Source organism: Dendrobium catenatum, unplaced genomic scaffold (genome assembly GCF_001605985.2).
Source record: "Dendrobium catenatum unplaced genomic scaffold, ASM160598v2 fragScaff_scaffold_932, whole genome shotgun sequence".
NCBI lineage: Eukaryota > Viridiplantae > Streptophyta > Magnoliopsida > Asparagales > Orchidaceae > Dendrobium > Dendrobium catenatum.
In genome coordinates this window covers 841,841-854,615 of record NW_021319394.1, presented here as the reverse complement: position 1 = coordinate 854,615, position 12,775 = coordinate 841,841, and the positions used below count along the sequence as shown (strand labels likewise).

At 36.5% G+C, this 12,775-nt stretch overlaps 1 protein-coding gene across 3 annotated transcripts in view; it reads left to right on the top strand.

The window, feature by feature from the left end:
- Positions 1 to 12,775, top strand: part of LOC110102516 (pre-mRNA-processing protein 40C) — a 51,192-nt gene that overhangs the window by 26,138 nt on the left and 12,279 nt on the right. For all 3 annotated transcript variants that reach the window (XM_020830871.2, XM_020830874.2, XM_020830875.2), the window contains 6 exons: positions 1,927 to 2,067; positions 2,199 to 2,305; positions 2,402 to 2,525; positions 11,634 to 11,777; positions 11,922 to 12,068; positions 12,565 to 12,687. In XM_020830871.2, the coding sequence (XP_020686530.1) occupies positions 1,927 to 2,067; positions 2,199 to 2,305; positions 2,402 to 2,525; positions 11,634 to 11,777; positions 11,922 to 12,068; positions 12,565 to 12,687 (786 nt within the window). The remainder of the gene's footprint in view (positions 1 to 1,926; positions 2,068 to 2,198; positions 2,306 to 2,401; positions 2,526 to 11,633; positions 11,778 to 11,921; positions 12,069 to 12,564; positions 12,688 to 12,775) is intronic.

Sequence of the window (12,775 nt, the reverse complement as noted above, 5' to 3'; positions counted from 1 at the left end):
GCGAGAATAAAGCAAAGTCTGGGCGAAATCAGCCCCAAACGATGGATTGCAATAAGAGAAACAAAGCAAAACCAACACGAAAGCAAGATACAAGTGATCCTCAATTCCAGAGGAGGATCGTCTCTCCCAAATCTCTAGACAAGAGTGTCTAGAGCCCGAACGCCAAGAAATCATAATTTTCAATCGATCAAAACATGAAAAACTCCCTAATCCCCCTCATCCTCTTGAATACAAAATATTTCCTAATCAATTTTCCCTCCTAAGCTTAAACCGCACCCTCTGTTTGATTTTCAAAACTCAAGGAGTGGGGCCCACCCTATGGGCGGGCCAAGCCAAGGGAGGCGGATGGATTCCGCCTCCTGTAATATTGCTGAACCGGCCCAAGGGCCGGTTCAGCCTGAACCGGCACATCAGAATAGGAGGTAATAATTTCTATTCTTGATGAGAGAATGCAAACACTTAAAGTAGAAACTAAAATGATAATTCTTACATATGATGAGACAAATGATACTGAGAGGCGGAATGCATGGACTGACCAATTGGAAACTTCACCTTATATAGCGACAATGACAATATTGCATTTGCCTGATTGAAGTTAAGCCATCATGGCTTGGCATTGTAGAAAGCCCATCTAATGGAATGTTTAAATAACCGATATGCTTAGAAATATGTTCTATGGGGTTATATAGAAGGTTAATGGAAGAAGTTTCACAGTTTGAGGCAATGCTAGGGGCAATTCAAAGTTTAGATGTTAGTTGGTAACTTTGGAAATAAATTTTGGGAAGGTATTAGTACTGATGAATTACAATTAGGATTTTATCTTCAAATTGCAAATAAACTTTGCTTGTTTCTAATAAACAATCTCTATTAGGCCAATATGTTGGTGATGCTCATAGTGGACAAGATCCAAGTCATTAGGGATGAAGCTTCAGAACCAAGGCATAAGGGGGAATACTTCAAAACCATCTAAAGATGGGTCTTCGTTCTATAAAAGAAGGAAAAGAAGATTGATGATGGTCATTCCTCTCACAAGGCGAACACCTTCACTTACCAAAGAAAAATGCAAGAAGCTGCACCTTGAACTGCCCTAAAAAATGGACGAAATATGGGAAATGGAAAAATAATTGTTGTTATGATGGAGACGCCATGCGAATTCTACTGAATAGTGCAAACTTATCTCTTTCTCCGATGGAAATACCTTAGAACATATTGGCCTCCAATATAGACATGTTAAAGGAGCTGTTCATCTTGAGAATACGTTAAGCAAGAGGTGGTCAGATCCATCATTGGAATTGAAAATTAGATGAATATCATTTCTGTTAATTTAAGAAAAAAAAAAGTTTTGACATCATACTCCATGCCAACACTTATTCCTTTGGGTTGGATTTAGATGGGGCCGGAGATGATTGAAAGTAAATTTTACAATCACTAAGGACTACCTGGATGAGATGGCATGTAAGATTGAATTCATAGGTTGCTTTTTGTTACCCTCAAAACCCAGTTTATTTTATTGTGCATGCTAACCGGAAGAATATGGAGAGTACTTAATTGTACAGCTTTATGGCTTATTGAGCTTTTCCCTAATGTGATTTGCTATTGCTGATGTTCTTATGCGCCCAACATATTTATTGAACAAGTTTGTGTTGGATTATGACATTCTGAATAACATTCGGGGATTGATAGTGGGGAAAATTATTGGGAATTAATGTTTTTAGGGGTCTTGGTGTGAATTTTTTGTTTTCATTGTGTATCGAGGATCTGATATGTATTTAATCTAAATATAGTCTTTTATCTTATTAAAATATTAAAATTTATTTTGAATATGTAATAAATGAATATTTCCTCCACATTACTTGGAATACATTTATTGGAACCTCTACTAACAGATTCTACTCTTTTTTGCTCCACTTGCATGAATTCTGGCAGGCAGTTCCAAGTTATTCTGCTAGACGAGCAATCTTTGAACAATTTGTTAGGACACGTGCTGAAGAAGAGAGGAAGGAGAAGAAAGCTGCTCAGAAGGCTGCAATTAATGGTTTCAAACAGCTATTGGAAGAAGCCTTGGAGGTTGTTGGTGGCTTCGCTGTTTCACCAATTATGTTTTTTTTTAAGGATGAAGCTTCTGTATAATAGTTTGAGAGGTAATTCTTTTGGTTGAACGGACCATTCAATTGACGCTAATGGGCTTACTGTTACAGGATATGAATCACAGACTAGACTTCCAAACATTCAAAAGAAAATGGGGAGGTGATCCACGGTTTGAAGCCTTGGATCGTAAAGAAAGAGAGTTTCTTTTCAATGAAAAGTATGTTGTTCCAAATGGTTTCCTGATAAGATTTGATAGTTTCTAATGCGTGAAGAAGTTGCTTGGCAGTTTTTTTAATTTTGGAGCTTTTTGTAGGATACTTCTAAGGAAGAAGGCTGATGAAGAAAAGATTAATGCAGAAAGAGCAGCAAGTATGAGTAGCTTCAAGTCAATGCTGAAGGAGTGGCAGGAAATATCTACAAGTAGTCGGTGGTCAAAGGTAGTTTGTTTCATTTGCCTTTATCATAGCATTTTTTTAATTGAATTCCATGCGTCTGTCTTTCAACTATTTTAAGGCAGGGTATTATTGGCCTATCGGAAGGTCTATGAAAAAGAATTAATTGTTATAGTCAACTGGTTATGCATTTGTATTAATGTTCATGTGTTGTGATTTGTTGATAATACATGTTGTATAGTTGCTTATGTTGATTTTATTGTACTTTTGGGTAATTTGCTTGAATGTAATTTATGCATGGGGTGAAAGAGTAAGTTATGAGTTACTCACATTTCACACATATATGACTCAGCATTATATTGCGTGATGTAAGAAGGAACATTGGAAAATTCAAGACTAATCAACTTTAGAAGTGGTCAACCAATGCTATCTTTATTGACTCCCAAATTGGTGGAAAGCGGCATGGAGATTTCTGTACTTAAACTTCAGCATCTAGGGAGGTCAGGATGGTTACAAGCCACCCTCACCATCCAAGAAGTCCAGTCACCCCACCCCACTCTTCTCGAAAAATGGGCTGTCCTACACATCACCAAATAACCCCAATCACCTTCTAAATTCAAGGAACCACTCTGATTCCTGAGGGATTTCGAATTTTTCAGTAGGAAAATTGTAGAAAGTAGGTTTTTTTTTGTTGCAATGAAACTTTAATGATGATTTGAATTAAAATGAAAAAGCGTTTGACACCTTTCTTCCTCATTTTGGCTTGGTGGCCAAAATTTGCAATCTTTGGTAAGATCATTTTTCATTTTTCTTGCTGATTTAAGTTATGCGTTAGATTCTTCTACCTCTCCTCAATTTCATTCCACATGATTCAATCCAGCCATGCTTCATAATTAAAATAAAGAGAAATACTTCCAAGCACTAATCAACCAAACTAAGTTTCTGGACATAGTTTTAGATTTGCTTCTACCACAAGCCTTCATTCCACTTGGAATTTACCATCAACTCTTCAACAGTTTTATACACATTACCAAAGCCTTTCCACCTGTTCTCAAGGCCTGATTTGAGCAACCGTAATTTTAGAAACTCAACAAGTGCTCTCAGCTTTTGCCTTTTCCTAGGCTTGGTTGACCGCTACTTCTCCCCCTCCACTTGCCACAATCAATTCATAGCATCGCTATGGTTTCTGCTATATTCGAGATACCATTTACAACATGCATTACTTTTGGTGGTCTTCCATAAAGGTTCTGTGGGCTTCGAAAATTTGGCCACAGCCTCTGCCCGCTTCGCTTTTTTTTTTTTTTCCTCCACTCGCTTTTTTATTCGGCGAGGGAGTTTTAAGGATTAAGTTTTGGGGTAAATTTTGGAAGGCAGATGAGTTTGTAGATAAGACACTACCCAGAGATTTCGTCCTCATTTTGTGAGGACTTTATGATCTGAGTTCCGGTTTCCTATAGGCGCAAGCCCCTATAGTTAATTATCCCTCCCGGTCACGAGAGAGAACTTTCGATTAAGGCTAGTCGTCAATAAGATACGTAGAGAATACGTGTTATCTGGCATATAGTAGCAACATGGGTTTGGATTTGAAATGTTTGAAAATTTGGGTTGAAATATTTGAGTATTTAAAATTGAAAATTTTCACTATCTTGCACTTAAAGCGAATGGTGGGGGAATGGATGTTGGACCCGATCAAGATCCCATGGTTCCGTCATCCCAGGCCATCATGGTCCCTAAAAGTTAGAGGAGGTAGTCGACTCAACCTGACAGAAAGATCCTTGGACTACTTAGTCAGAGGAGGTAGTCGACCCAACCTGACAGAATGATCCTTGTCGGTAGCCATGGGTTGCTTTGTCCAAGAGTACCTTGTAGACCTGGGGTGAATGTTTGTCTAAGGGGACATATTTGAATCCACCTTAGCTAACAGAGGGTTTTGCACCCTATCAATCATATACTATTGATTCATATCTCAAGGATTTGTTGTTACTAAGGAACATATCCTCTCTAACCATAACCGACATTTCGTGGTGCCATTTGGCAGCAAAATCACTCTATCAGAGGGCCCCGGGTCATAACCGTTTATCATGCGGTGCAATTCGTCGACAAAATTGCCAGTTAAAGGACACGTACCACACCTTTACTGGCAAGAGATTGTTTGAGAATAGATTCTAGTGATATTTTCGACTAAACATTAGCTCAATGTGAGCTGAAGTTATATTCAAATTTGTCCACCTCGACAAACTGCTGTGGATGGTAGATAGATTTTGTTTTAAGTGTTGATGGATTATTTCAATTTTAAATATTTTTAAATTTTGAAAATTTTGGATTCTTTGTAGCTTTGAATTTCGTAGGTATTTGAGTGGCATTTTGAAATTGTTTGTGAACCCCTCCGGTTGAGATAAACAATCAACACGGCCATCATTGGGGTGACCTTGATGTCACTTGAAAACATTTGGATTTTGGTGGAACTTTGAGAATGTTTTGAAATATTTGAAATTAATCCCTCCGGTTGAGGTCTGCATTCAACACGACCATCATCGGTGTGACCTTGAGGTCACTTGAAAAATATTTGAATTTTGTGGATATTTGAGGGCATTTGAAAATATTTTGTAGACCAGTCCGGTTGAGATCTACATTTAACACGGCCATCATCGGGGTGCTTGGGGTCATTTCCATTTTATAATATTTGCATTTTGTTGATGAATCTTGTCGACTTTGTCGAACTGTCGACAGAGGATCAGGTTTCATAGGCTTTATGCATTTATTAATGAATTCTTATTGTTATAGGCCTTGAATACCTAATATAAATGTATTAAGATAAAAAAATTGATCATCGCAATCGTATATTAGTTTGATGATTCGAACCCTGTCGACTCCTATTGATCCAAATAGAAAGATCGGGTTCGAACTTGAATTCACTTATTGACCCGCGCAGCATCCCTAGACGTCATGTGTGTACCAATAACACGTTTGCCGGGGCCCATGCGGGTTTTGTGATTGCCCTTGCCCCTTTTGTGTACCTATGTGTATACAAACTATAGTGCATGTGCCCGGGGGGGATTTTTGGAATTTGATGGGTCTTCTACGACTGCTTGTAGGAGCTTGTATTTGTCATAGTACTTCAATATTTATTTGTAGATGGAACTTGATGCGTGTTAGGTCTCCTACGTCTTTTGCGAGGACCCATAGGCATTTACATTTACTGTATTCCTTGTGCATTTTATTGCAGTCTTTGGTCCTCGTGGTACATTTGATACATGTATGCATGTAGATGTATTCGTTCACATATTAGAATTGACTTCAGGATACTGCATTTACTGAAGTATTTATGTATCTGACCATAGATGGCATATGGTGCGTGCATTTGTATTCGTAGGGAACCTGTATATATTGCAGATCTTCTGTCCTTGCAGAGGGTTTAATGTAACTGTTTACATTGAATTCTTTATTGATCGCAAAGATATCCTTAGCATTTACAACATGATATTTGTTGTCACTCATAGGTGGGTACCTTTATGCATGAAAAACCTTTTATAGTGACTTGTAGGAGCCTGCATTTAATGTATTTCTTTTGTATCTTGCCTGTGATGTGCATGGTGGTCTCCTGTAGCGGGCCGTAGGATCTTATATCCATTATAGTACTGTTGTGTTTCTACCCTTATAGCTTGCAAGGGTTTGTATATTTGACTTCTATTGGATAGTTGTTTTGACTGTAGAAGTGTTATTGAATCTTTGCTATGACATCTCGTAGGTGTTGTACATTATGTTGTAGACATGTTATCTTCAATTGTAATGGATCCTCCTTGCATATTGAATGATGAATGGCTGAGTTTGTTGTCAAATTCTTTATGCAAGTTGCTCAATGAACGGTTGCATTTATTCGCAAGGAATTGTATCACTCGTAGACAATAGGTTGCATGTGCTACGGTTTTTCTACCGATGTCTGCAGGGAATTCGTTGCATCTACTATATATTCGTCACATATTCTTCACATTTCATTCATGAATACATCACGGTGTTTATTACAACTATCACATCCCTTCCACAAGTGTGAGTGTTGTATATTGATGAATATCATTCATAGGTGACTGCAGTTTGTTGATATTTGCATTCCATTTGTCATGATAGCTCTTGGTAGATTTCTTTGGAGATTTTATGTCATTGCTTAAAAAGTCCTTAAGCAAAATGTAGTGGAGACTTTATCCAATACATATTTTTGTAGTCAATGCCATTGTCTCAAACCAATCAATTGCAAGAGTTTCTCTAATCATTTGTTGGGAAATTTGCATAATCATCTGCACTTGTATTTTTTACTTTCTCTTTGGTTTTCATTGATCAATGCTTGCTAGTGGATCATATGTCCTTGAATCTTGTTTATTATTGCAAATTTGTTACACTCCTTGTATGTGATCGTAGGTGAGTTAGTATGCTACAAGGCTTTCATGCCATGGCTTTGTGACCACATCATATCCTTCACAATCTTTTCATTGCTTGCAAACAAGTTCCACTTGCAAACTCCTAACCTTCAAAGAGGATTTGACATATGCATGATGAGTTTTGATATTACATTCCTCAATGTTTTTATTCCAATAGAGATGATTGTTACAAATCCATTGTTGTCCATATGAGTTCAAATGCAGCTCAAGTTCGAGTCCAAATTCCTTGTGTCCAAAGTCTTGTTCAAGTTCCACTTGATGTTGTACAGTTTGAGTTCAATGTCCACAAGTGTACTTCAAGTTTAAGTTCATTTTCAAATTTGAAGTTATGTCCACTTAATGTACAAATCAAATTCAACTTGGATTCAGGTTCATTGGTATTTGGTTCAATTTTGAGTTCAAGTCTTTGTGATTCGTTCAAGTTCAGATTCATTTAGATTTGAATTCGTTTAGGTCAATTGCATCAAGTTCACAAGTATCCTGCGAATGTTCATTCAAGTCCAAGTGTGGTCCCTTGTTCACTCAAAATTTCGGCAGACTCCTGGCGTCTCCCCCGTTTAGGGGAAACTACGAGAAACTGGGCCTTCCCACCACGTAAAATAATAGTGTGTATGATAGGTGTCTTTAGACTCCGCGATTGTGGTCTTCATTCCACCACGCGCAATAAAGACGTGTATAGGGTCTTCAAGGGTACCTGTTTAAAAAGACAATCGGCAGACTCCTGGCGTCTCCCCCGTTTAGGGGAAACTACGAGAAACTGGGCCTTCCCACCACGTAAAATAATAGTGTGTATGATAGGTGTCTTTAGACTCCGCGATTGTGGTCTTCATTCCACCACGCGCAATAAAGACGTGTATAGGGTCTTCAAGGGTACCTGTTTAAAAAGACAATCGGCTTTGTCCCCGCTCGAGGGTACTTATAAGTTACCCCATCTCGCCATAAGCTTCGCATTGAGTTTCCATCCCACCACCGCAATAAAGGCGTGTATAGGTGGTTTTTCTGTGCGTCACGAACGCCGAAATAGGGTTTTAGGTAATCACCCGCCTCGTCATAGGCGTCGCACCGGGGTCCCATCCTACCACGCGCAATAAAGGTGTGTATGGGCAGTTTTCCGGTGCGCCACGAATTTCGAGATGGAATCTGAGTTTAGGGAGTTATACATGCGAATGACGACGACGGTGGTGTTTGTGCGCTTATCGAGGCAAGGAAATATCTTTTTTTTTAATAATAATAAAATTAATACTAATATTAATATTAATATTAAATTATTATCATATTATCATAATATTACTATTATACATCATTAATAATGATAATAATTTTAATATTACTATAAATGATATAATATTAACATTATTATTAACACTAATATCAATTGATACTAATAATTATAAGAATAATAATGATAATATATATATATATATATATATATATGTTTCTCGATTTTTTATCATTAGAGATGTAAAGCCCTAACTCTCAAATGAATTTATGTTATACATTTGTAGTAGGAAACTTAAAATCAAATGGTATGTTTGTATACATACGACTTCATTTGATCCTATGCAAGTGGCATAGTCAACACAACCTATAAATAGACAACCATCATATGCAAATGAAAATAAAATATTCTTGTCCCTAGTCGAGTTGATCTATCTCGCCAACTATTTAGACTATCATCTCAATTACATAGTTGATCACACAATGAAAATAAAGTTCTCGGATCTGCTCCGATAGTAAGATGGATAATAGAGGTCACCTATATTAGAAAAGAAAACTTATAAGTAAAATATAAAATATAAAGAAGATTCATGGCAACCAGTGCATGATTTTATCATCTCGCTTTTGTATTCTTACACGTGAAAATAATTCTCTAATCCCCTATATTAGGTATGATTATTATAAAATCATAATAGAAGAGTTTCCTGATATTGTTTGCGAAACCAATCTTTCCATTAAAAAATCAAGCAAGATACACAAGGCACCACATACCTTGATGATGGATTTGATTATTGTAAATCATTCTTAAAGGGATTTTAGTCACATATCACATCCCTGATTATAATGAAAATTTAATCCGAAGACTCCAATCCATAATGACAAATGAGGTTATCATAAGATCATACTCTTACGGATAATCATCCAAATGAATTTGAGATAATCAAAATTCAAAGCCCTTAATGGTCAATCTTTTCAACCAATCAACTTGATTCTGTAGCAAGACAAAACTCAAATGCTCTTAAAGCCTTACAAAAAGAGCTAAAAAAGTAAAAGAATAGTCAGTTTGCTAACTTAGGATTTAGTTTGATAAAGATGATCGACATTTTGAGTTGCTAACTATCTTAGTCACCAACAAGCTAAAAGAAGGCCATGTGGGATAGTCCCCAACCTAACATGTTGACAATCGAGCCAGTGTTTTGTAACTTCTCTAGTTTGAAAAACGCTACAACAATGTGGACTAAAGATAATGTTCCAATAGTTTTAGAATTTTGTGATTGTAATGAAGATATCAAATAATTGGATCTCATCTCTAATTTTGAATTTGTTTTCTCTGATGATGTGTATGATCATAGCAAATTATCATTGAAATAGTCTATATATGTGTTGAAATGCCCCTAAATCAATTACCAAGTAGTTGAAGATCACTAATGTAATCATTATTGACTGGTGCCTCTATCTCAAAAAATGTATGATAGGAGATAACATTCTAATACAAAACTCCTATCAAACAATGAATATACTCATGCCTCCTGTTTATTAAATCCTATTACTTAAGATAGGGTCACTGGCAAAATGCCCCATTAATTAAAGACAAACACTCAAAACAATGTTTACCTTGATGATGGATTCATTTGTTAGAATATTATAATTAAAGGGGTTATTGATATCATTAAAGCTCTTAACCACAAAGAGACATACTTTGAGCCTTATCCCTAATGATGCGTTTGATTTTTAGAGAAATATAATTGAAGAGGATCATCATTATAAAAAGGCTCCCTTAAAATCTACATTAAATTCTCTTCGAGCTTTCTTGCCAATGATGGTTATTGTCACATATCATCTCGATTGGGGGAATTTTATCTAAAACCATGCCTTCACATCCAAATTAAACCCTCTAAAAAATTAATAAAAACTCAAAAAGTCTAAGAAATAATTGACATCTTCACAGTTAAAGCTACCCAACCTCCGCACTATTTTCCTAAGGGTGACAAATTCAAGTCTACCTAAAGCTAATAAACATCAAAAGCTATGTCTTGTTTGTCCGTATGATCACACTCAAAAATCTCATACCATTAAAAACATGTCAAAATCCTTTTGTGTTGAGTATTTTTGCTTAAAATGTGCTCCTGAACCACATCAATTATATGAAGAGTTAAACCTGAATGTTCCACATTGGTCGTGTCTATGAATTTTGAGCCATAAGATGCAATTTATAAGTTATGAAGACCTATATTAGTCAATATTAGTCTTGAAATTGAACATCAATAAGTGTTTCCATTTTTATAATATAACTTATGGCTATTGGTAAGGATATGATCGGAAACACTTGAGAACCGGAAACACTTGTAGTTCTCAAGTATTTCCTATCAATCTTTGGAAAACAGCGAAAATCTTCACAAAAGTCCGCACAAAAATCACAAAAATTGTAGATAACTTGTATGATTTGATGAAAGGAATACGGAAAATAGCAAGATACACTTGATCCTCAATTCGAGAGGAGGATCGATCTCTCCCAAATCTCTAGACGCCGCTAGAGCCCAAAGAAAACCTAAATCTAAGAGATCTCAAATTTCAGCCAAATTCAAGATATCCAAACCCTAGGAAAACAAACTATTTAATGCATACAAATCAAAAGGAATTCCCTAAACAATCCCTACATTCAAATTTCCCTCCCAAAACCCTAAAAAATCCTTCCAAATGCGAGTTGTTTGCTTCGGCGGCTAACGCGGCATCCGCAGTTGGCGGAACAATGCCGTTGTTTCGCCCGTAAGCCGGTCCCTCCTGGACCGGTCCAGCCGGTCCAGTGGATCGGTCTAACATAGGCAAAAATGAAAAATCACAGATTTTTGGATTTGACGTCCTTTAAACTGATTAGAATTGCCTGGTTTGGATCTTACTGGGTTATAATTAAAACCTTGTGTAAATCTATTATGCCTAGATATCATGACTTAGGGTCTTCAATCTTGGACAATTTTGACTTTGATTCTGTAAAACATGGTTTTACTGATTTGGGCCATAAAACATGAATGCTTGTTAATGTTCGTGATGTTTTTGGAAATTGACCATCCTTTATTAGAAAGCCATCTTTCCTTAGAGCTGTTTTCATAGTAGTGCTTGGCTGCCCTGGATGCAAGATTGGCCTTACAATTACTCTTATTACTTGCATGTGTGGTGCTGAATTTTCCATTTATAACCAAAGAAATTATAAAACAAACAATTCTCGTGTTTGGCTTCTTAGACAATTCATGTTCTTTTTCATTTATTGTTTCTCATTGTCAGTAAATTATGAATGTTCCGTGATGTTTGGTACTTTTGTGTGCACTTTTCTCTTAAAGAGCATGGATTTTTTTCAGGCAATATAAGTATCCGAGTTTAAGGATTGCTACGATTTGCAACTATTCTCCTAGATCTGCTTCTATAGATTGTTTTGAAAGCTTTGTCTGTTCAGCCATCCAATTTTTATGTCATTTGCACTAACTTCTTCCTTTTGACATTTTTATAGGTGAAAGATAATTTGAGAAATGATCCAAGATACAAGACTGTTAATCATGAAGAGAGGGAAGCTTTATTTAATGAATATATTGCTGAACTTAGAGCAGTGGAACACGAGGCAGAGCGTGCTGCAAAGGCTAAAAAGGATGAGCAGGTACTAATTGTGTTAAGTCTTAAAGAGAGGACTAGTTTTGAAAAAATACATGTACCTGATTTTTGTTTATGGGGATGATTGCGCTTTGACACTTGAGGTGTTTTAGTAAATTGTTTTGAGCTGTGCTCTACCGCTTTTGTGTAGGATAAGCTAAAGGAAAGAGAGCGGGAAATGCGGAAAAGAAAAGAAAGAGAGGAGCAAGAAATGGAACGGATTAGGCTGAAAGTTCGAAGGAAGGAGGCTGTCAGTTCCTATCAAGCCTTGTTGGTAGAGACAATTAAAGATCTGAAGGTATTTATTGACGCATGAGCTCATTTCTATATATATTTGATTGGTGCCATTTTTTTTTTCCAATCTAGAGTTTGCACGCACTGGCTTTTCCTTGCCTGCCCTCTTATGATGTTTGAAGCATTTAGGCAAGAATGATATTATCAGGGATGCCATTCTTCTGTGTATATTGGTTAAAGTTTCCACTGCTAGATGTGGGTTTATCTCAAAGAAAATGTTTTTATATGTTTTTTTCATCTATATTTTTTTTCTTAACCAACATACACTTGCGTACAAGCTCCTATTATGTATGCAGATACTGAATGAAGAGGGGTCATTCCCTTTTCAAGAATGAAAATGTGTCATTATTTTCGATTTTACTCTTCCAACTGTGTATTTCATGGACTTGCGTTGGAGAATTTTTTGTTTCATATACAGATAATTCCATCCATAGTAAAATAAACTTTAGAAATTTCTATTTATTACTGTATTGACACTTAGACAATGATTTTATTCTTAGGCTTCCTGGACTGATTCGAAGCCCAAGCTGGAGAAGGATCCTCAGGGTCGTGCTACAAATCCTGATCTTAATCAAGTTGATGCAGAAAAGCTTTTCCGAGATCACATCAAAGACTTATATGAGGTAAATTAATGAGCTTCCAAGTCTTATTCATTTAGATTTCTCCTGCGTGTACAGTTATCTAACAACGCCAGTTTATCCTTCTCTATGC